Below are 21,831 nucleotides of genomic sequence, written 5' to 3' on the forward strand. Positions count from 1 at the left end.
CTGCAATTGTTACCTTTCTGAAGGTATATGTTGGGATTAAGAGCAAAGTGAATTCAATTTGCCTGGCATTAAAGTCGGAATCCAAAAAAAACAGTCTTGTGGCACCCATAAAGGTTTCTCTAAGTTTAGTAATATGTACTGCACATAGTGCATTAAACAGTTTAATTAACAGTATGTATAAGACCAAGAAAGTATAGAATAGGACTAATTCCTTTGGCAAATTAAAGTCATCTAAAAGCTTATTCTGATATAACTAAGGGGTCAACTTCATCACTTATTTTGTCTTAATATACCTGTCCACAGATCGACCAGGTCCCACACCAAGTTCTGGTCGCGCGCTGGGTAAGAGGTAAGATAATCTATCCATCACAGAGGATGCTACAGGTAAGGCAGCAATATTTTGATTTATCTTCTTGAGTTCATTTACAATGGCACTGGCGACAGACTTCAAAACATGATGAGGAAGGTGGAACGTAACCGTTGCCCACTAAATTAAGAAAAAAGTGCCTAGTTTATATTTTAAAATTTTAACATCTAAACAACAAATAGATCACAAAAGTGTCAAAAGCAGAAACAAATGCACATCTTGCACCCTCTCTTGATTTCAAAAAATAATACAAGAATAGACACAGAAAAGCAACATGAACATAATGCAAGGAAAGTCAGTAACTTCAGATTTTAAGCTCAGTGGGGTTTATTAGTTGGATTTATCAGCAAGAAACTAACCTTGTTTGTTCTCTTAATAAGTGAAACTTCACACAGAAGAATTAAGGAACACATAATATATTCCATCCTCTTCAAACAAAAACCACCACTCTAAGTCAAGCATTTTGTATGCTTCAATAACTGCTGCCAAGCAAATTAGACTTGGGAATCCATGTTAGACAATACAAATTCTTACCTTTGCAACTTTATGATTTGCTGCTGTTTCGTGTGAGGTATTTTTTAAACCATCCTTCAGTTGTGTGATGAATAAGTCATATCCCTCTGTGCTAGAAACATCTACTTTTTCTATGCAAGCAGATAACAGCTGCTGAGCCTAAAATGCAGATGTGCAAGAAAAGTTGTCATCCACGTTAAAGAGCTACAGACAAGAATTACACCTGTTTCATTACTCCAGGAAAAGTAATTTGTCATATCCTATTTTATCATATATCATATCAGCAAAATTCCCATAAAAGACCCAGAGTTGAGTAAGCAGTTCCAAATTTTACTTTGTAGGCCAATCAATGGATAAACTTCAGCAATTGTGACAGTAATTACTACAAGTTTCCTCAAGGGCAATGTTAAACAAGTCAGTCATATAAACATTTAAAACTGTACATATATCAAAGCCAAGTAAAAAGGAGACATCTATTACCCAAAGCTTTCCCTTCAAAAGGCTTCATTCAGCTTTAGGGACAAAAAGCAAGACCAAGAACAAAGTCTTGACATTTTCCTGAGTAGCTTTGTATCTTAAAAAATGAGGAAAACAGCGTTGCAACAAAACTAGAGATAAATTACTTACAGTGCTAGTACAATGAAGCTGAAAAATGAGGCAGAAAAAAACCAGGCTAGTTTAGAATCTAGAAATTCTTAAAACTCAGAAATAATGCATCTAGAAAAGAACACTATAAACATCCATTTATAGACTTTTTTTCTTCCAAGTCCTATCTGTTTCTAGCTTGTCCCTCTGCCTGCTAACTTCATGTCGACCGGTAAGATTTAAAGGTATGCTTTATGTGCAAAGGACAGAGAATTCTCTATCTGTTGTTAGGTGGTGTTGTTCAAGTTACAAACACAGGGAAATATTTCCCAAGTGCAAGGGCCAGCCAGTCCTTTAAAGAGCCACAAACTGCTCCAAACAGAATGGGCCACATGGCTACTTTGTTACGACCTTGGGAAGTTCAGAGGAAGACAGACAGAAATGAGGCAAATCAGTCCCCTACCTAAGGTTGTATCTGTTTCTCAGATTTCAATAAAAAGACAATTACAATTCTTGTGGCATCTCACACTTCCCAACTCTCTTGCAGGTGACAGAAGAACAACAATAGATTATGGAAGTTCATAAATCAAGGAAGTAAAAACAGCATAGAAGCTGCATCACAACTTGTCAATGCTGCCTATTAGAAATGCATGAAGATGCATTGTATTGCCAGTAGATCAATCATATAAAAAGACTACTTAAATTAAGTGCAAAAATTTGTAGAAAACTTCTAGAAAATAACAAAACATCAAGGCTCTTGCTTGGATAAAGGTTCTTGACCTTCCTATGATGAAAGAGGTGGACTGATGCATTTCTAAGATATTTGCTTAAAATTTACTAAAATTTTCTGAGGTCTGAGTACCTCCTCTTTAAAATTAAAAGAACTGAAGACTGCTAATGTTTTTGCTCCCACCTCACTGACTTGGCCATGAATTCCCCAAATCTGTTCCTACTGAACTATATTTTCCAATTTTTTTTTCTACAGGAGGGACCTTTACAGAGAAGTGCTCTATTTTAACCTTGAAAGGGTCTGTAAACTCTTCACAAACTTATAGGTTGTATTGAACCATGTGAGACTGCAAACCAGAGACAGCAAAACTTATGAAAGGAAATTATGACCTCTGTCGGTCTCTTCACACTCAGCCACACATACCAAGATTTTGTAGTTACCCACAAAGGGTGTAAAAATGATGCCAGTGGCAGCAAGCCTGAGGAACCTGGAAAGCTCTCTTCAGAGACTTCTATGAAGCAACATTTTATTGCTCTTACTCCTACTCAAGTAGTTAAAAACCTCACATATAACACACATTCTTCATTCATAACAAGCACCTATTATTCAATACTCCAACAGCACATGAATATTTTAAATCAATCCTCAGGATAAGTTTTTGTTGGTGATGCATCAGTCAGTATAAATTTATGTCCCACAGAGATGAGTGGGAAGTGCTCTTTTCTCAGAGTGCTTTAAGGATTCAGAATCTGGATCTAGTAGTCCAGTTTGGGGTTTTTTGACTGTAAGCACTATTCTAAATATTACCATTGGCAGATGCTTTATGCTTTTCCCAAAGAACTAATCTCCCTTGTAATCAAAACTGCTGTACAGATTTACTTCCCAGGTCTCTTACTTCATGACCACTACAAAGGTGAAAGCTACTTTCCTCACCACCAAGTGCCTTAAAATAGAGCCAATTGTTAGCTATCTTGTGTTAGGCAATATTTAAAAATAAGAATGTACATGATACCTCACCTAATAAATGCTATGCTAGCTAAAGATAAACCAATGCAACAAGATCCTAAGCATTACACTTTAAGCAAAGATGTATACATTAGATTCCCTTAAAGTGATACTAAATGTTTGGTTATATTGTCTCAAGCCAGGAGGAATCCTGTTACAGCTGCAATAGTCCAAACATAAAAGGGAAGCCAGGTCGGCAGGGAAAAGCCCTTCGTTAGGCGAGCTAACCCAGCTAGAAAAGTTAGATTCCAGCACTAATTCTTCATATGTAGCAACACCATATTAGTTGATTTCAGTTGTCTTTTTTTCCCTGAAAGCCCAAACAAAAAAATTCAAGAATGCCTAGCAGCCCAGACTAAATTCTAGAAGTGCATATAGATTCCATACATAAGCACTGACAAAGCTCTGTAAATGAGTCCTTTCTTCTGGTCACTAAAAAGTTCCTTCATTTGAAATAATGTGCTCTTGATGAGGCAAGCTCTTGTTTGCTTGAGATATAGATAACTGCAAAAAGCTATTGCCCTATGACAGCTAGTAACTAAGAAACTTTTCCATTACATGTCGTTAATATCATACTAGAAACTCAGGGTCAAACACCTTGTTTCAGTATTTCTGACAGTTGTTTACATACTCTCTCCACCCCCACCCCCCCCTTACCTCCGTAACCGGCAATTCAAGCTGAACCACATCATCTTGTTTTGAAACAGGCGTTTGCAGAGCTGTGTCTAACAGTAAGATGCCATTGAGATCTTTCCTACATCCTACTGCATAATCGTCCACAAAGATCACTTTATCCACAGCAGAAATATACTGACATTTCACCCGTCCACCTGGTTTAGCTATGAAGGGGAAGACAAAAAGGAAGATCCAATTAGAAAACAGCTTTTATAAAAGACCTTTAATATCTGTTCCCAAAAGTAATGTAACACTTCAGCAAAATCTTTTACTTCTTGAAATGATCATTTTAGCTACTACAACTTTCAGCAGACTTTTATATTTCCTACATTAAAAAACAAACAACCGAAATCTATACATCCCATCAAGAACTACAGCCATTTTATTCCTATAGTAGAAGCCATCATTCAAGTCTTCCCCCTACCAGGAGGCCTAAACTAGTGTTTTCAAGCCTAGTGTAGATGCCTGATGTATTTGATGTTAGCTGACAATCAATAATAAGAATTAAATTGTACATATCAGCATGAAAGTCAAAATTGCTAAACTACCATTAAGGCTGATTAACACCATTTCATCAAGCAAAACAACACTCAACCTTCTGAAAACTAAGTACAGCATATAACATGTGCCAATGCTACATGTGTTCCTTGAGACACTAAGGTAGCTTATGTCTGCTCAGCACTGCAGTGATGTCAGTAACAGGTTAGAGAAGTTTGGTGGGAGTGGACGAAGACTGTCACCAGATAAATAAGGAAAGCCTGCAGCAATGGAAATTATCCCAGAAACATTTAATGTTACTCGACATTATTACGTGTCTAAGACTGGATGGATTATAAAACTAAACCCATGTAATATACTATCTGTGTAGAAGGCAAATTGCTTTAATTCACAGAAAGTGTAAGCTGCTGCTGCTGCTACAGAAGCAGACTGTACGTATGTTATAAGTATATGGACACATCATCCAAAGGGCAAAGCAGAAATTACTGGATCGTCAACATAGATCTCTTCTTGTTGCACGGTAACAGGAGTTTCATTAAATTTTGCATTAATCAAGTCCTGTCCCTGTTCTCCTCTTTCCTCAGACAGTGGATGCTCTTTTTATTATGTACAATTAAAAATCACCATTTAGGTAGCTAGCATACAGATAAAGAATACAGATAAAGACAGCTACATAATTTCGTCCTCTTCACAATTTGATATAGTTAAATGGAAATTACAACTTCTCCAAATATAGGGCACATCAATCCATCACGTTGCATTTGTGGTATCCGCTCTTGAAAACTCAGGTCAAGAACAGTTGTCAGCTGCCCTTCTCACCAAAATTTTGGAAACAATGACTCATATACTCTCAAAATGTAGGACATATGCCTTTGCCTGCATGAAGCATACTACAATTGTAATCATTGCTGTAACAGTCAGAAGCACTTCCAAGAGCCCTGGAATCACTTCATAGTTGTGAAGTTGTTAGTCCTAGCTCAACGAAAAAGGGTCCTCTGAATGCCAAATCAATTAGTTTCAAACTGTATTTTTGCCAATACACTGGAGCTCCTCACACAAGACTTTCTACAGACAACACAGCTGCAGGCAAGGAAGGAAGGAAAATCATTCTACAGAAAAACAATGGTTTCAACAAAAATTCCAATACAAGTTTTAACATCTTGAAAAGTATTAGTTTCAACAATGTACTGGGAACTATTATGTAAATACACTAAAAGGTATCTGATGCCCTAAACTAGAAACCTCAGCAGATTAACATGGTGTTTGCAGTCTATTCAGTGTGATCCAAGTGATGGATCACTACAGGACACTCTCTTTAACCCATCACTTCTCTCCTCCTCCTTCCCAGAGAAAACAGGGAAAGCAGCTCACCTTTTCTGGCAGTGCCAACACCATGAACACTTTCTCTTGCACTTTTCTTATTTTCTGTCAAGCACAGGAGTACGCTCATGCCCTATGACTATGAGTTTAGCAGTCTGTAGGAGCCCCAGCCCTTGTGGCTTTCCAGGCTAGACCATTCTTATTTTATCATTTCTGTAGTGAAGTTAATGAAATCTCATGTCTAAACCACCAAACAGCTAACTAATATCCTCTGTGTAAGCAGTCCCCATTTTAGAAGTCAATGAAGATTACTAATGAGGTAGATAATTTGCCTAATCAACACAGTATTTCTGCTCCGTTAAGAAACAAAACAAAGTTATGACTAGAGCACAAGAAATATATTGCCTAACAACTGTGATTCTCACTGTGCTGGTTAATATTTTGGTTGGTTACACTGACAGAAAGACTTCGACCAAACTATCTCTAGGAAGTTATTTACAATTGCCAGTTGTATTTTATTCAAAGCACATAAAACCTAAACAAGCTCACTTAGCCTAAGTCAATGGAGCTTCAAGTAAATGATTCGATATTTAGTGTCCTTCCAACACCCTGGGAAACACATTCTGCAACTGACTGGTTTACACTTTGAATAGCCTCTGAACTGTTGACAAACTATTTTGAAAACTTGGGAGTTTAATTTTGAAGTTCAGAAAACACATTTCAAGATGGTTCTACTACTAGGCACAAACTATATCATAGTTCACATATGGCTGCCCATATGATTAAAACAGTAGGTTGAGAACCAGGAAACTAAAGAATTTAGAAGTCTCCACTCAGAAGTCACCACCGTAGAAGAAATGCCTAGAAAAGTTTAATCACCCTCAAAGCATCAGCAGAAGGGTCCTTTCTAACTCAGGATCAACATTTTACAATGTGTCAAAGGCCTCCAACCAATATCCTTTGAAAAACCTACTAGTGGCACTACAACAGTATGTCCTGCCCATCCAGCCTGGCTAAGTTTACTAGAAGTAAGTAGTGATCTGCATCTTCATGAATCACAGTTCAAAAGTTTCACATAAACTCACTAAATGTCTTAAGCCAGATCATTAAAACCCAATTGTTATTCTCATTTTAGCCCTAATTTTTTCAGTTGTAATTTATTTTGGGTGGTGGAAGGAGAAATAGTCATTTAAAGTTTTTAATAATTTTGCTTTTCAGTCTTGGCACAAGTGGATCATAGCTTCTCCCAAGATCTCCTGCTTATCTGTATAGGATTAAAAACAAAACAACTCACAAAGAAGTCATTAAGCATTTTGTCAGTTCCTATAAGGAAACCTGGCAGGCTGCTAGAATGCTAGAACTGCAAGCCCAATAGCATACTACATTATAGATCTAGCAACCTGAAACTTAAAAGCAAATAAACATCAGATTGTAGAAACGAAGAATTTGAGAAAAGGAACATTCGCCCTCCGCCGTCTTTGTTTCAGATCAGCAATTTCCTGTGATCAAAATCTGACCTACAAAAAAAATTACAAAAAAGACTTGTTTGGAGAATACATAACAATCTAAGCAGCATCTGTTATGCCCCCTTGTCTGCAGGCATCAAGATGAACCAAACTAATCAGAGAATTGGCCTTGCGTTTCAAGTAGAAGAATGAAAAAACTTGTCTCCATTTCTCTGCTACAGATAGCTTTAGCCTCAAAGCTTTAGAGCTTAAGAGAAAGTGTCTGTCACCTGAATATGCAAGGCCACCATCATAAACAGATGTAGGTTAATGTTGATAGTAACATCTTTGATCTCATCTAATATTGAAAAAAGTTAATTCACCTTGAAAACTGCTAGCCAGGAATGGCAGTAAAGCATACCACGAAGTCAGCAATTCACTAGACAAGAAGGTCCCAATGAACAGCATGCAAAAAACCCAAATAGTATCTAAATTACAGTAAACTAACACTTTTATCTGCAGCTATAAAGTCAGAGGGGTAAACATATGCATCATAGCACTACTTCCATAATGCTAAGATCCAACACCAATCAAATATCTGAAGTAACATCCATAACTGATCTATGAATGCAGCTAGGTCTTTAGATTAAGAATTGAAGGAAAATTTTTGCAGAAATAGAAATCCCATCAGCTCAGCAAAACACACACATTATGTGCACTGATTCTGCACTTCTAATTTAAACTACAATATCCAAACAACACCCCAGTACTCATTTCAAAACCAGGGGAAGCTAAATGGATAAGGTTTCAGGAGATCAAAAGCCCTATCTATCCTCTTAACTTTGTATCATTAGCTTTGAACATCAAGCTATTTAAAGGCAAGAGAATCTAAAAACTCAAGAGAAGAGAATGGTACAACTGCAGAAGCCCTTAAAATTTACTGTTAGAATTAAAAATAAAATTTGAATTTTCCCCTTTCTATTGTGAAGTGTGGGTGTAAAGCTTCAAGTTTACGAGATATCACTCATAGTAATACGGTGTGTGAAATTCTCCTTCCTGAAGCCAGGTTAGCAGATAGCAAAACTATCCTTTCCATTAGAGACAAAATGCTTCATGCCAGAACATTGCTCAGCTACTTCTCACACATTTTTCACATGTACCTGCAATTAAAAAAACCATGTGTATCAGTTATCCTCATATGTTGTGATGCAGGTGCCTTTCCTATTGCTACCAAGTCACACAATCATAAAACCAACTGAAAAATCCAGTTAGCAAGTATAATATCTCATTGTACGCTACCTATGTAAAACAAGTTTGCCAAGATAACCATATCAGAACACCTACAGTTTGAGGAAGTTACATACAAAAATAAAACCCAAACCCAAAACTGTCTTAAAGTTTAACTTGCTGTCTTAACTCGCTATATTTGCAGGAAACTATTTTGAACTAATACTACGTAAAATCACAATTAAGGATTAGCTGCAAAGGGCAACATTTTCACACAAAAAAAGAGCCCAAAAAGAAAACCACTGCAAGTCTGGTTTAAAAAGGAGAAAGTTGTCTCTAAATTGTTTCACATCAGTGGTTCCCAAAGAAAACAAAGACATGGTGGTTATGAACATTTGGGAACCCAGTAATGAGAAGATGGCTAAGGCATGGCCAAACCAGGCCATTACTACTCATCATTACTGAATTTATCAGTTATAGATTCTCTCTTGTTCCTCCTCTTCTCCTCCTCACCTACATCTTCAGTGGAAACTTCAGCAGTGCAGTTTCATCTTCCAGGTCCAGGCCTAGCCCCTTATTTGCTCTAAACATCACCTCAGCAAAGCACTCTGCTGCAAAGACACTCCATGGGTCCCTCCTTCCCCCCCCCAAAAAAGCATTCTCAGACTTGAGCAAAGGATGGAAAGGAATCTATTGGATGAAAACAAGTTCAAGTTGCTATTTTAGACGAGTGATGTAGATGGGCTTAAACCAGCTATACACAAGCAACATTTTCTCTTTCAGATTTCACTATATGCACACACCTCCATCTGCCACATCAGCTGGAAGAGCAGTCCAAAATGACTGAATAAAGCAAAAACTCATTCAGAGCTGAAACATGGAAAAACAACAACTCTGAAAATGTTCTCCGAACAGCAAGAATGCCAAAGGAGGCAGAAATACCCGGCTTAAAATCACAAAGTGCCTTCAAACTCTCTTATTTGCCAAAACTGGATTTAGTTAATCAAGAACAAGACACATGATCTACAGTTTATCTTTTTCTTTAGCAACAAACAGGACAGAATTGTTTCAGTATCAGTTTCATTATATGATAGCTGGTTGTAATAATCTTTATTAGAGTAGGAAGATGTGTTATCTGGGCCAAAGCATTAGAGACTGCCACATGGATATTAACTAGATGTGTCTAATCAAGAAACTACTAACAGCTGCTAACATTAACACTTTAAAGGTTTCAGAACATAAACAAAAACCCACTGAGATCAAGGCAGTTCATATTTCACTAGCTTTGCAGGCATAGGGTCCTCTTCCACTCTGCAGACTTAAACCGAGACTGAATCAGCAGGAAGACACTGGTGAACTCTTTGTGCCCATGCTCTTTATGCTGTTTCAGATCTCCATGTACCTAACATGGCTGCTGCCTTATACACCATACAGAAACAACTGCTCACAAAGCTTTATACCATTATTCCGAGAACAAATTATGAAAGATTTCACAAGGTATTCTACAATCCTTCCTGCAAACTCAGGTAAATTGTGAAAATTTAAGTCCCTGCAATTCTCCCGCAAACACCTCACAGAAGACAATGCCTTCTTCAAAATTTTTCTCAAAGTGAAAAACTATGATCAAAAATTTTCAGGAAAGTTGTCTTTCACAAACTACAGACAGACAGATTACACAGCATACACCCAGAACCAGAGACAAGCAAGGAAGACTTCACCGCTCAGTAACAGCAAGTTTCTATTCTTTAAGAGCAATTCCCTTTGCAGCATTTCATAACAAAGAACCTTTGCCAGATTAAATTTTACCACCAGTTCTTCTTTTTGTCACTAAAGAGGCTAGAGCATCCGAGTTCACCCTTTATGTATCCTGCAGCCTCCGTAACAGGAGAAAACATCTCCAGTTGCGGCACTTTTTAAACTCCCAAGACTGCTTGGCAGGAAATGGTTTAGATTCCACCCCCCAAGCCCCAACATTATAAGGGGCTGCCGAAATACCAAACTGAGAGAAGCAGCAAGTTCTCAAAAGCAGACGGGTGGGCTACAAGGCAAGTGAAAAAAACAGCTAGACTGTCATGTGCAAAGTTAGTAGTTAATGATTCAACACCTACCTGGCAGCCAGTTATGAGTAGCATTCAGCAAAGCTTGGTATGGTTTACTATCTTCATCAATGGCTTGGATGGTGGGACAGACTGCACCTTTAGCAAGACTGTGGATGACACCAAATGGGAGGCGACTGAGGGTAACTGATGCATTAAATGGCAGGGCTGCCTTTTAAAAGGATCTCAAAAAGCCACAGAAATGGCTTGACACAAACCTCTTGAAGTTCAACAAAGACAAATGCAAGGTCTTACACCTGGTATGGATTATAACCCCACACATCAACAGAAGCTGGGGACCAACTGTCTAGGTGGCAACCCGACAGAAGGAACTTGGGGATCCTGATGGGCAGGCTGAACAAGAGGCACCAATGCATCCTTGCAGCAACAAACTGTTACCACACAGGGGATCACACAGGCGGTAGGTAGATCAAGGGAAAAGATTAGTCTCCTCTACTCAGCAATTCTGAGCCCACTTCCAGAATACCATGTCCGGCTTCGGTCCTCCATTGTTGATATCACCACATACGTGAGAGTCCCATGAAGGGGTACTAAGACAGTTAGAGGGCTGGAGCATACAACACGTGAAGAAAGACTAAAATAATTGGGCTTGTTTAGTCTGCAGATAAAAGGTTTAGGAGGAAATATAACATTACCACATCAGTAGTTCAACAGCTCTGTTAGACTGCTGAGTTACTACCTTTCTCTTTTTGACATTACTTTTAAGGAAATACAACACTGAACACAGAAGAAACCATACTGAATCAGAAGAAAATGCAAATAACCTCAGATTTTGTTCAAGACAGTGGTCTAAACCAAGTGGTTAGTGAATAATTTAAGAAAGGGTATGTATACAATGGTACTTTGCTGTAACACTCGCAGTCCCTGCTAATTTGTACTCAGGGACCTTCTGAGCCAGAAGTGGTTTCTTTTTTATATAATGACCTTCGATAAGTCGTTCTATCAGTTTGTCCAACACTGTTGTAATTCCACAAACATCCAGCATCCACAATGCTCTGTAGCCAGAAGCTCCATATTTTCCTATTTCTCAGTTACTCCTTTTGATGCCCTCAGCTCTTGTACTAGAAGAGACAATCAACTCCCAATTTACATTTTTCACACATCCAGAATTTTGCAAACCTCTCTCACTCTCTTACCTCCCCATTCCCAATCATCCCCACCATCACCTTTTTCAGGTTAAATACCGTCTCACATACATAAGCCATCGCACACCTTAAGTTTCTAGCTCTGTTATACTCTTTTTGAGACAGAAATATCAAAATTGCACACATAAAGGCATTGAAATGGACTTATATTCTCAGTTGGGTTCTTGACAATTTCTCTAGTAATTCCTTATATGGTAACTACTGAGCATTTAGCTGTTATTTCATATTTCTAGCACAACTCCAAGATCTCATTCTGGTATTATGAGTCAGTTCAGAGTCCAGTATACCAGGCTCCAACTCCACTAAATTCTTATGAGTGCTTCAAATTAATTAAACGCATTCTCACATTCTCCCGCTAACTGCTTCTACATAGGGAAGTAGAACAGACTAGATCCATTCATGTTTAAGTTACATTTAAAAGTGAAGCTATTCTTTAGGATGCCTTTTCAAATTCTTTAGATAAGCTGGCAAAATTGAAAGATCTTATATGTTTAAGACACCTATTTGCAGCATAGGAATATTTGAACATGGTGACTATGTAAATTTAACTTTAGTTCTGTCACTAAAAGGGGACATTCAAAAAAACTAAGTTAAGCCTTGTAAGACTGGTCTTGCCAGGTTCCTTCTACAGGTAACAGGAAGCAGGTTCCTCCAAAAGTTCAGAGTAAGGACTTTTCCTTTCTCTGTACTGAATGGAGAGGCAACCTAAGATTATTTGTTGAAAAATACTAATCTCGTTAATTCTGACTTACAAAAGCTATAGGAAACTGAACAAAAAAAATCCATTATTTAAAAAAGTCTATCGAGCAGTGTTGCATGTCATCGTTTACAGCACAATATGAATCTAGGATCCCATAGAAGACAGGTCAACTAAGTCTATCACAGTGTTTCTCCACAATAACCACAACCCCTTCTTGCTCTCCAATAAAACACTCCGTATCTTCCCAGTCTTCACTGCCACCTGCCCAGTTTCCTTCTTCTCTAACCCTTTCTAACCTTCTCCCCATTGTAATCCAGCTACTCCATTACAGTTCTCAGTCCCATTCCTCACCCTCCCAGCTCTTCCTTTCCATAAGGAGTTTTGCATGATAGTCTCGGTAGCCTGCTGCCCAGTAAACAGAGTTTATCAAACTCTTCTATAGCTGCCAAATGCTTAGGCGAGATCCTGATTGCTTCACACTCAGTCTGGTCAAGGACATGCAGTGGATCAAACAGTTTTCCCTCCATGAACTGTACAGGGGACTGAAGAACTGCCGACAGACTGTATGCTGTGCAAGCCTTCACTAACCAGCACTTGAGACTGGGTATGTGTTTTCACTAATGCTACTAATTTTCAAGACTACTTAAACGATAAGCAAATTCCCTCCTCACTTAAGTTACACATTCAAAAAAATTAACAATAAAATACTCACTGAACAGCCCTGGCAAACACCTCAAGAAAATTTTAAACATAATAGCATTTGTATTTATGTGACAGATGAGTTATTTCCACAATTTTACACTTTTAATCCAGGCTGTAAAACAAAAGCTGTTCTTTCTCCCCTGCTTCTTGTGCATCATCCTTATCTGTGGAGTGCTCTTTCCCCTAACATACATGCAAATCTTCCAAATTAATGTTTTGCATATACCAGACTGCCTGTCTATTTTTGGACCAGCAGTATGTACTGGGTCCTTTACCAAATCCTGATACTCTTCCCAAAGACAAGGCAGCAAGGAATTGGGCCAATACACAGTCCAGTATTTGACTCCACAGAAACCAAAAGCTGCCAAGTGTTAGCATCCACATGTACTTCACAAACAGAATAACTGAGGGCAATAGCTGTTCTTTCTTGAACTGTCCACTCAGTGACAGGCACTCATGTGGTGACTGTAAGCAGTCATTGCAATTAAGAGAGCATTAACTATTTAAAGGACAGCTTTCTAACAACAGAAAACGATACTGTGGCATCACTTAAGAACCATCAGGAAAGTGAACTGATCCATGTGTAAATTTTTTATTTAAAAAAATAAAAAAAGGTGAGCAGCTACTGATCCCAGTGGAATAGACAACATGCAACAAGCTATCTCATAGCATGACCTAGGACAGACTGATATGCTCAAAAGTTGTCCTAGAGTCCACATGGTTGTAAGCCTTATCTCCATCTCCAAGACAGCCTAAGAAGCATTTTTTTAAAGACATCGTACTGTTCAGGGAGAATTAAAGAATCCTCATAACAGCAAGGATGTACAGCTTTGTTTCCTGATTTGAAAGTAACTTGGAAAGAAAACCTGAAATAACAGATCAACACCATACCAAAAAATCAGACATAATCATTATTAAAAGCTTGAGAGAAACAATTAAGGTGATTCTTCAGTCTAGGACAGACTTTTCTTATACTGTTTCACAAAACTCTAGGTGTTGCATTTCACTCAAGCTCAAGTTATGGATATCAATGCAATAGTAACCATAAAAATAGTTATAAACAATATAACTAAAGACTCAGAAAGGGGTTCTACTGAGCCAGCTAACATTATGGTGGGCTGCTAGAAAGGACCAATTACAGGACAAGAGAGTATACTAGATCCAAACCACTGATCACCACGGTGTTCAGAATAGTAAAAAGATCAGGGCTTCTAAAGATCACTAGGCTGGGCAATCCAAAGCAAAAACCTTCTCCACATTCCCATTACTTCCAGTCCAATAGAGATTTTCCTGCTTCCTTTCACAATGTCCTGGACTTGAACTAATCAATTATCTCTGCCAGAACATATTTCTGCCAAGTTTTTTCTGTATTTTGTATATTACAGTATACAATATGACTGAGAGCTGAGTTGATATTAAAAGCTGTCTTGACGAAAGCTGGGCCACAATCAGCACTGAGGCTGAAAATCAGTATCTTTCCGAGGATTGTTCATATCAATGAGAAATACCTTAACTATCTGTGAGATGGAATGGGGCAGGAAGTCAAAGTTCAAATCCCTGACACAGAGCACAGTATTTCCTCTTTGGGTCAGTAAGAAGTATTTCAAGATACATCTTCCTGCAAAAGACCTTTTTAAAGTCCATTTGCAGAGGGCTAGGAAATTTCTGATTATCTGACATCAAAGCATTCTGCCACCCTTAATAATATAGTGCCATTGTTGCAACGACAGCCACGAATCCATCAGTCCAGATATGAATGATCTGTCAATAAAATGAAAAATGTTGTGCTATCTTGTCTGGCAACATAACATATGCCTGCATCGCTGTCTGCTGTTACTTCTGGATCACTGCAATAAACATAGTAATGCAAACATCCCTTTAAAGGCATGTGAAAAGAAGAGATCTCTAATTTTACTCTATTTTAGGTTCTGCAGAAGATAATACAGATGTGCTTCCACAGAGCCTGGAGATATCAATTAATGGCATCTTGACAGTCTGGCAAGATGCATGGCAAGTAAGAAGGGATAACTGACATACTCTGATTAAGCTAGCAGACAAATGGAGCCCACAGCGGTCTAGAATCTTTACTGGTATGAAACACTGAACTGAAATCTAACAATTCACCTATTCTGTTCTTTGAAGTGCTTAAGGCTCTTCATGAATGACCTTAAGATCACATAAATCAATGGAACGATCTCTTTGAGAAGCATTTTACCCAGATTAGCATTGTCATCCAAGTATACTCAAACGCAAGGTCGGCTGTAGCAGATCACTAGATATTTGACAACACTCCCCATGCAATGAGAAAGTAAACAAGGAGAAAATTCTGTATTAATTGCAACAGCCTTCACATTATTAATTTGCCTCATAACTGAACAAATGAAAATAAGAGTCAAGAAGATGAAGAAACTTGCCCCAATTTTGAGGAATGATGGAGACAACTTGAGCAGTATTACCACAGTGAGCTTGAAACAGTTGAAACTGCTGCTGATGTCTTCAAATAATTCAAGCCTAGAACTGGATGGCAGAGTATCCCAACAGTTTCTTCCTAGAGATTATAAGAAGCGTACATTCGCTCTATGACTTCCAAGCCACAAAAGAGAATCTTTTCTTCTTGTTTTGCCTCCTGCATCACATAGAAAGGAATCAAAAAAGAAACAGAACTGGGTATCCCTTGATAGATTTCCTAGGCTCCATAATTCAAAGTGAGCCAGCTGAAGACAAACAGGACTTCCCAAAAGGGAATGCTGACAGATAGACAATGGTGTTGAACTTGCTGCCACAGGTGAGCCTCCTGGGCTGGGACCTATTTCATTCTAAATTCTTCTATTGGAGGAACAGCGGTTGAGGGCCTCTGGTGACAATGCAGACTCAGTTTCCCCTAAAGGAACTGGTACATATGTACAATGAACAGACCTTTCCCTGTATGGATTCAGAAGTCTGTAGTTTGATTACTGTTAGGATCTCTATAGTAATTTAGAAGGCTTTAGCTATGAAACACTGCATTTTAGTGAACAAGGCTCTGAAACTATTGCTATGTCAAATTAATCTAGAAAAACCTACAGAAACATTCAAGATGGTCACTGTCCATCTGACAGTACACTCTATTGTGTCCCTGGCCAAGCTTCTCTGGGAATTACAGCACTGTCCAGTTCAAGCAGTTTTCTTATTTTATTTGTAAATTTTATTTACAAATTTTATTTGTAAATAAAAGGAACTGATATATCAAATATCTCTATGAACACTAAAAGAGTCACTCAAGATTATTCTGGAAGTTTGTTTTGATTCTTCAGTGGGGGTTTGTCTGGCTTTTTTGGTTTGGTTTTTTGGGGCAGAGGAATAGGCTCATCCTTAGTGCTGTATTTGAAGAATGATCATCCATGCTCTTTGGCCACTAGTGTTCAATGTGAAACTGAAAGCACACAAATATTTAAATGCCTAAGAGGGAAAATAAAGTACTTGATAGACTTGCATCACAGATTCAAAACTAGTCCTGACTAACCACTACTAGCAAACAGGCAAATGCATAATATCCAGTAATCACAAGAATTGTCCTTGCACTCCCAGTCTGACTCTCTGAAATGCATAGTGTGCATGCAACAGCCTTGGTATAATAAAATGGACAACCTTGTGACCAGCTAAGACAAAGATTAATGTTAAAGGATCACCTGATTTTCCCCTTACCAATGGTATTATTATTCACTGCCATGCTCTGGACTGTTGCAAATGATCATCTGGCCAGTGCCCGTACAAGAAACAGTTAAAGATGATCACACACTTTTAAGAGATCTGATGAAGATTCAGTGTAGTATAATAATAATCATAATCTTTATTGGATTCCTACAGTTTGGACTGAGAAGAACAAACCCTGGATCATCACACACATCAGACCAATGATGTTCACATGAGAAACTGAAGCATGCAGACTAGAGACTACATCCTAATGCTTGGACCTGATCTGTAACTGAACTGTCTTTTGGCTGTGAATCTTCTGTCTTGCTCTTTTACACACAAAAGAGAGCAATCTGCATTTATGTTCTAACAAAGGCAACCTCCACTGCTCTACCAGATTCAGTATTCCACAGGTTCTGTCTTTTCACTGAGAATGAGCTCAAACCTTAATGTATTGCGGCAGTGAGCTGCAACTACAAATAAAAGCAACACTGAGGCCTGGTGGTGGTTCCTTTTCTCTGCCCCTCCCTTGATGGGGGATCCTTTTTCTTGCTCTGCTTTCTAGAAAGAAAGGCCTGCTATGTTTTGGTTTTCCTCAGGTAATGAGCAACAGCATTTCTATCCAACATAAATCTTTTGGCCGGGCAAAAGACCTGCAGCCCTAATTGCCAAGGAGGACAAGCAGTCTCCCAAGAGAAGCAGTTTTAGTTCCCAGGGACTCTATTTTTAGTTATAGCAACAGAAGTCCCTGAAGCAACAATATCCTTTGACCTGTCATTTTTGGCAGGGGAGGGAGCAGCAACAGAGTTGGTCCACAGGTCTGAGTGTCCAACTACTACTACCTTACATGAAAAGAGCTCACACTGTACAGAGTGACAGACATCAGAGAACAGTTGAATTCCATTTTCCTCCTCTTCCCAAAGAAGGGCTGAAGAGGGAGAGAACAAGAGTGAACACGGTTGCTAACAGCCCCAACAGACACCAACTGCTGAGATGAACCAGATTTCCAACAGGCATGCCGGTCAGAATCTATAAGGACATTCATTTAAAGTTTCTTCAAACTAAACTAAGGTTATAATTTTTTTTTCCAGTAATGTAATCATCAGCTATACTGCACAGATAAAATCTGGGTAGATTGCAAGCAAATCTGTTGTTTCATGTGAGGTGGAGTAGAATCCATCTTTTACAGTCATGCTGTCACAAAGAAGACTGACACTAAAGGAAGTATACAAGACTGAATGTATGTAACAGAAGCAAAGCAGTAAGTTCTTTTTAAATAGTCACTATTTAGGGGAGAATTGCCATTAGCATTCTGAATACTAAATCAAATGCCTTGCAAGGATTCTATCACAGGGAAGTGTAAAACAACAGCTTAGGCTTTGATTTACAGTTCACTTGTTTTTCTGTTCATGAGAATTGAACATCTCCTACATAGACAACCAACTACAGCTTAAGTCCTTGATTTATGCCCTCTTCATCCACAACTTAAAAGCAATTCTCAAATTCTGGCAATAGCTTGAAGAAAAGTAAAAAATGAAGTTATTAAGAATAAAAGCACTTTAGGAGAGAGCACAGTACAAGAAACAGAATTACAGAAGCAGAGCGATCTGAATTCTGAACAAAGTAGGAAGCATCACACAAAAATCTCATTTTCAATACAAGCAATCAACAACAAAAGCAACTGACAGCTTCTTAATAATTCCACAAAACTTTCTTATTGCCCCAAACACTTAACCCTCACACTTTACAATGGACCATCTTTAACTTATGAAAGGAAATCACAGATTTTTGTCCTGTTCTCTTCCGTTTTACATTGTAATACAGGTGCTGGTTTTCAAGGTGAAATTACACTCATTACCTAGACTATGGCACCTCCATACAATTCTTAACATTACTATGCCACATTCAGGTGGCAAACTTCAACCCTTGGCTACCACCACTCAGCAAAGCTAGGTCTTATTAGTAGCGCCCAACTATACAACTCTAAGGAGAGCCTGAATGTGCAAACACACAACTAGGAAGAATTGTATCTTTCTAGGGCTGGTCTCACAACACACTAAATAAGCCCCCTGCCTCTGCCAATATTCTGACAAGTACCACAATTTCAGAGACATTAATGAACCAGGAACAAAAGCTGTTAACGGCATACAGATCTTTTGCTATAGAGCCAGCTTGTAAACAGTACAAAAACATCAATGCACAATGAATAAAGTTGCTTTGTGGTTATGGAGATGCTACAGTCTTAGTCTGCATGAAGTCAGTACATAATCGTGCCTCCTTGACACAATACCAGAGATACTGTTACTAGTGCCAGAGAAAGTCAAGATACTCAGCAGCCTGAGGAACTATGCAAACATATATAAAAACATACCCTCAAATAACTTTATGAAGTGCTCTGATCTTAAATAATTCTGAGCTATGAAACAAGTGACACCTGTAAGAAATAAGCCTTCTTAACAAACCCAGATTAAGGCTCAAGAAATAAATTACTACAGCATCAGTTATCAATAAGAACTAGAAGTATACCTATCCCACATAACATGTTTCCCCTAACCTTTGGAAGGTTCGACATTATGTTATCCACAAGCACACCTAACAAACTAAAATAAAAAATACAGCCCTATATATCACAGGCTTCCATCCCGGTTTAATCCTTTAGTAACCACGCCAATACATTTTACAGAAGAAAAACGCCTGCGTGCTGCCCACACGAGTATCTCTGACCCGAAGAGTAGGAACCGTTCGTGTTTGAAAAACAAGAAGGGGTGAAAAAGTGCCAGGGGAAACCCCGGCACCAAGGGCCTGAACCCAGCCCGGCCTCTCCCCCCGCGGAAACCCCTCGCCCGCCACGACACCTGTTTTCAGGCGAGCCTCGGGCCCGCCTCCCCCGCGACTCCCCAGCACCGCGATCGCGCCCCGCAGCTGCCCCGGGGGCTGCCAGGGCCCGCTCTCCGCCCCCCCACCCCCCGCCCCCGCCCAGGCCGCGGCCCAGGGCCCCGGCAGGCCGCGGGGGCCCCGCGCTCACCGTTGAGTGCCGACGCCTGCAGCGTGGCCCCCGAGGTGCCGTCGATGACTTTGATGGCGCCGCGAGCGGTCACGGCCAGGATGGCGTTGAGCGCCGGGTGGTAGCAGAGGCTGCAGAGACCGTCGGCGTCGCAGCGCAGGCAGCCGTCCCGCAGCAGCAGCCACTCGCAGGAGCCCGGCCCGGCCGACACAGGCCCGGGGCCGGGCCCAGCCGGCACCGCCGCCGCCGCCGAAGAGCAGGAGGCCGCCGCAGCCATCTTCCCGGCCGCTGCCGCCGCCGCCCTCAGGACAAGAGGCCCGGGGGGAGCCGCTCACTGACAGTCCCTGGAGGAGCTGCCGCCGCCGCCAGTCACCATCCGGGTCCGGGGAGAGGGGGAAAGGGAGAGCGCCAGCGTGAGCAGGAAGTGACACAACCGCGCCGGATGCGGAACTGACCGCCGGCCCTAACACTGAGGGGGGGGGGGGGGCGGGCTAGCAGCCGCTCGTCACGGAGGGGCAACGAGGGGGCGGGGCTCCGCTGCGCGCGCGCATCCTCCTGCGCATCCTCCGCCGCCGCAGCCCCTCCTTCGGGCGCGCGCGGCCGCCATGGGGGCCGCGCAAAGAGCACCCGCCTCCCCGGTGGCCGTGGGCATAGTGCGCGTGCGCGCGCGCCTCGGGGCGAGGCGGACAGGTGGGCGGGGAGCCTTTCTTCCGCCCTGGGCGCCTCGCTTCGGGCGGGCAGCCCAACCCAGCCCGGCCCGGGCGGCGGCGGCGGCGGCAAGCGAGGCCTGAGCGGGCCGCCTCCAGGAGTGCGGCGGTGCGCTGGAGCTGGCCTGCGCGGCCTTGGCCCTGCCGGGAGGGGGCCGGTGTCGGTGCCGAGCCCCGGCCCGGGGCCGGCGGGGGGAGGGTTTCTGCCTCAGGGTGGAGGGTAGCTCTCTTGTGAGGAGTCGGCGTAAATTCCCCGTCCTGGCTCTGTTTCCTCCAGGCCTTGAGCGCGGTCAGCTGGCCGTCGGCTTTCCCGGGCCCTGCCCTCGTCGCTGCGGTGCCGTTGCCGCTTCAGACAAAAACTGGGTCGTAAGCGGGCGCGGGCGTTTGCCGCCTTCCGCCTCGGGGAAACCGGAGCGGGGATTTTTCGTCCCCCGGCTCCGAGACTGGTTTTCTTTTTGTACTTGAAGAGCGATGTGAGAGAGACCCCGTTTAAGTTGCCTCCAGCTTTGGTACCATGTGAAAAAGCCGAAGCGCGAGTCTACCAGTTTCCTTTCAGAATAAACTGGGTCCTTGAGAAGGCGGTCCCTGGCCGCCCGCGGCGGAGGGGGGTGCGGGAAGGCTCCTGCCTACTCCTGGGGGCGGGATTGTTGCGGGGGGGGGGAAGGGGGGTGTCCGCGTGTAAATACAATGGTCCCAGAACGGGGGTCTCCCTCCCCCCAAAAAAAAGTAGCGATGGTGTCATTGTACCCATGAAAGCATTTTGTTCTGAAGCAGTATTCACTGTGCTTCGACAATGACACACTAAACCCTTTTGTATTTTGTTGATATTTTCCCTTTTCACCCCCTGGAATACCAATGCAGTTTGTACAGCTAAGCCTACCTGTAGGCATTATTTTATTTAAGTGACATGTTCTAAAATGTTTGAGAAAGCTTTTAGGCTAGTGACAGTCTTAAATATAATAACGTTTCAAATATAATGTGGTTTCATACAGAAGAGTATTTTTATTAGGCAGCTGTAGCAGGGAAATGATCTAAGAAATAGTGTCTGTGTAAAGAAAAAGAAGAAAAAAAGAAAAGAAAAAAAAAAAAAGAACAAAACCAAACGGGTATATATGCCACCCAGGCTAATAAAAATTGTCCTGAGAGCAAAATAAGCAGCTTTTAAGCTTGCTTCACTACTTCAAGCAAAACATCAAAGATCAATAAGGGTAGCAACAAAACTTAAAGCAGATCTCAAGCTGTATGTTGTCTCCATATCAAAGCAATTGATTTCATATACTTTTCAAGTAGGTATAATTTTTCTGATAAACAACAGGGTATATCTGATGAGTAGGAGAGGGAGAAAGACATGTACATGTGTACATGTCTAACTGCTCTATACAGATCATCCAAAGAGCATGTCTCATTAAGGTACGATAC

The 21,831-nt window shown here is 40.9% G+C and overlaps 1 protein-coding gene across 5 annotated transcripts in view; it reads right to left on the minus strand.

The window, feature by feature from the left end:
- BIRC6 (baculoviral IAP repeat containing 6) overlaps window positions 1–20,118 on the minus strand; it is a 186,006-nt gene extending 165,888 nt beyond the window's left edge. For all 5 annotated transcript variants that reach the window (XM_049830566.1, XM_049830564.1, XM_049830565.1 and 2 more), the window contains exons 1-4: window positions 19,727–20,118; window positions 3,858–4,039; window positions 902–1,039; window positions 294–487 (exon numbers count right to left, since the gene is read on the minus strand). In XM_049830566.1, coding sequence (XP_049686523.1) covers window positions 294–487; window positions 902–1,039; window positions 3,858–4,039; window positions 19,727–19,982 — 770 coding nt within the window. In that variant the 5' untranslated portion in view covers window positions 19,983–20,118. The remainder of the gene's footprint in view (window positions 1–293; window positions 488–901; window positions 1,040–3,857; window positions 4,040–19,726) is intronic.
- Between the last annotated feature and the right edge of the window lie 1,713 nt (window positions 20,119–21,831).

The sequence above is a fragment of the Accipiter gentilis genome, chromosome 28, assembly GCF_929443795.1.
Source record: "Accipiter gentilis chromosome 28, bAccGen1.1, whole genome shotgun sequence".
Taxonomy (NCBI): Eukaryota; Metazoa; Chordata; class Aves; order Accipitriformes; family Accipitridae; genus Astur; species Astur gentilis.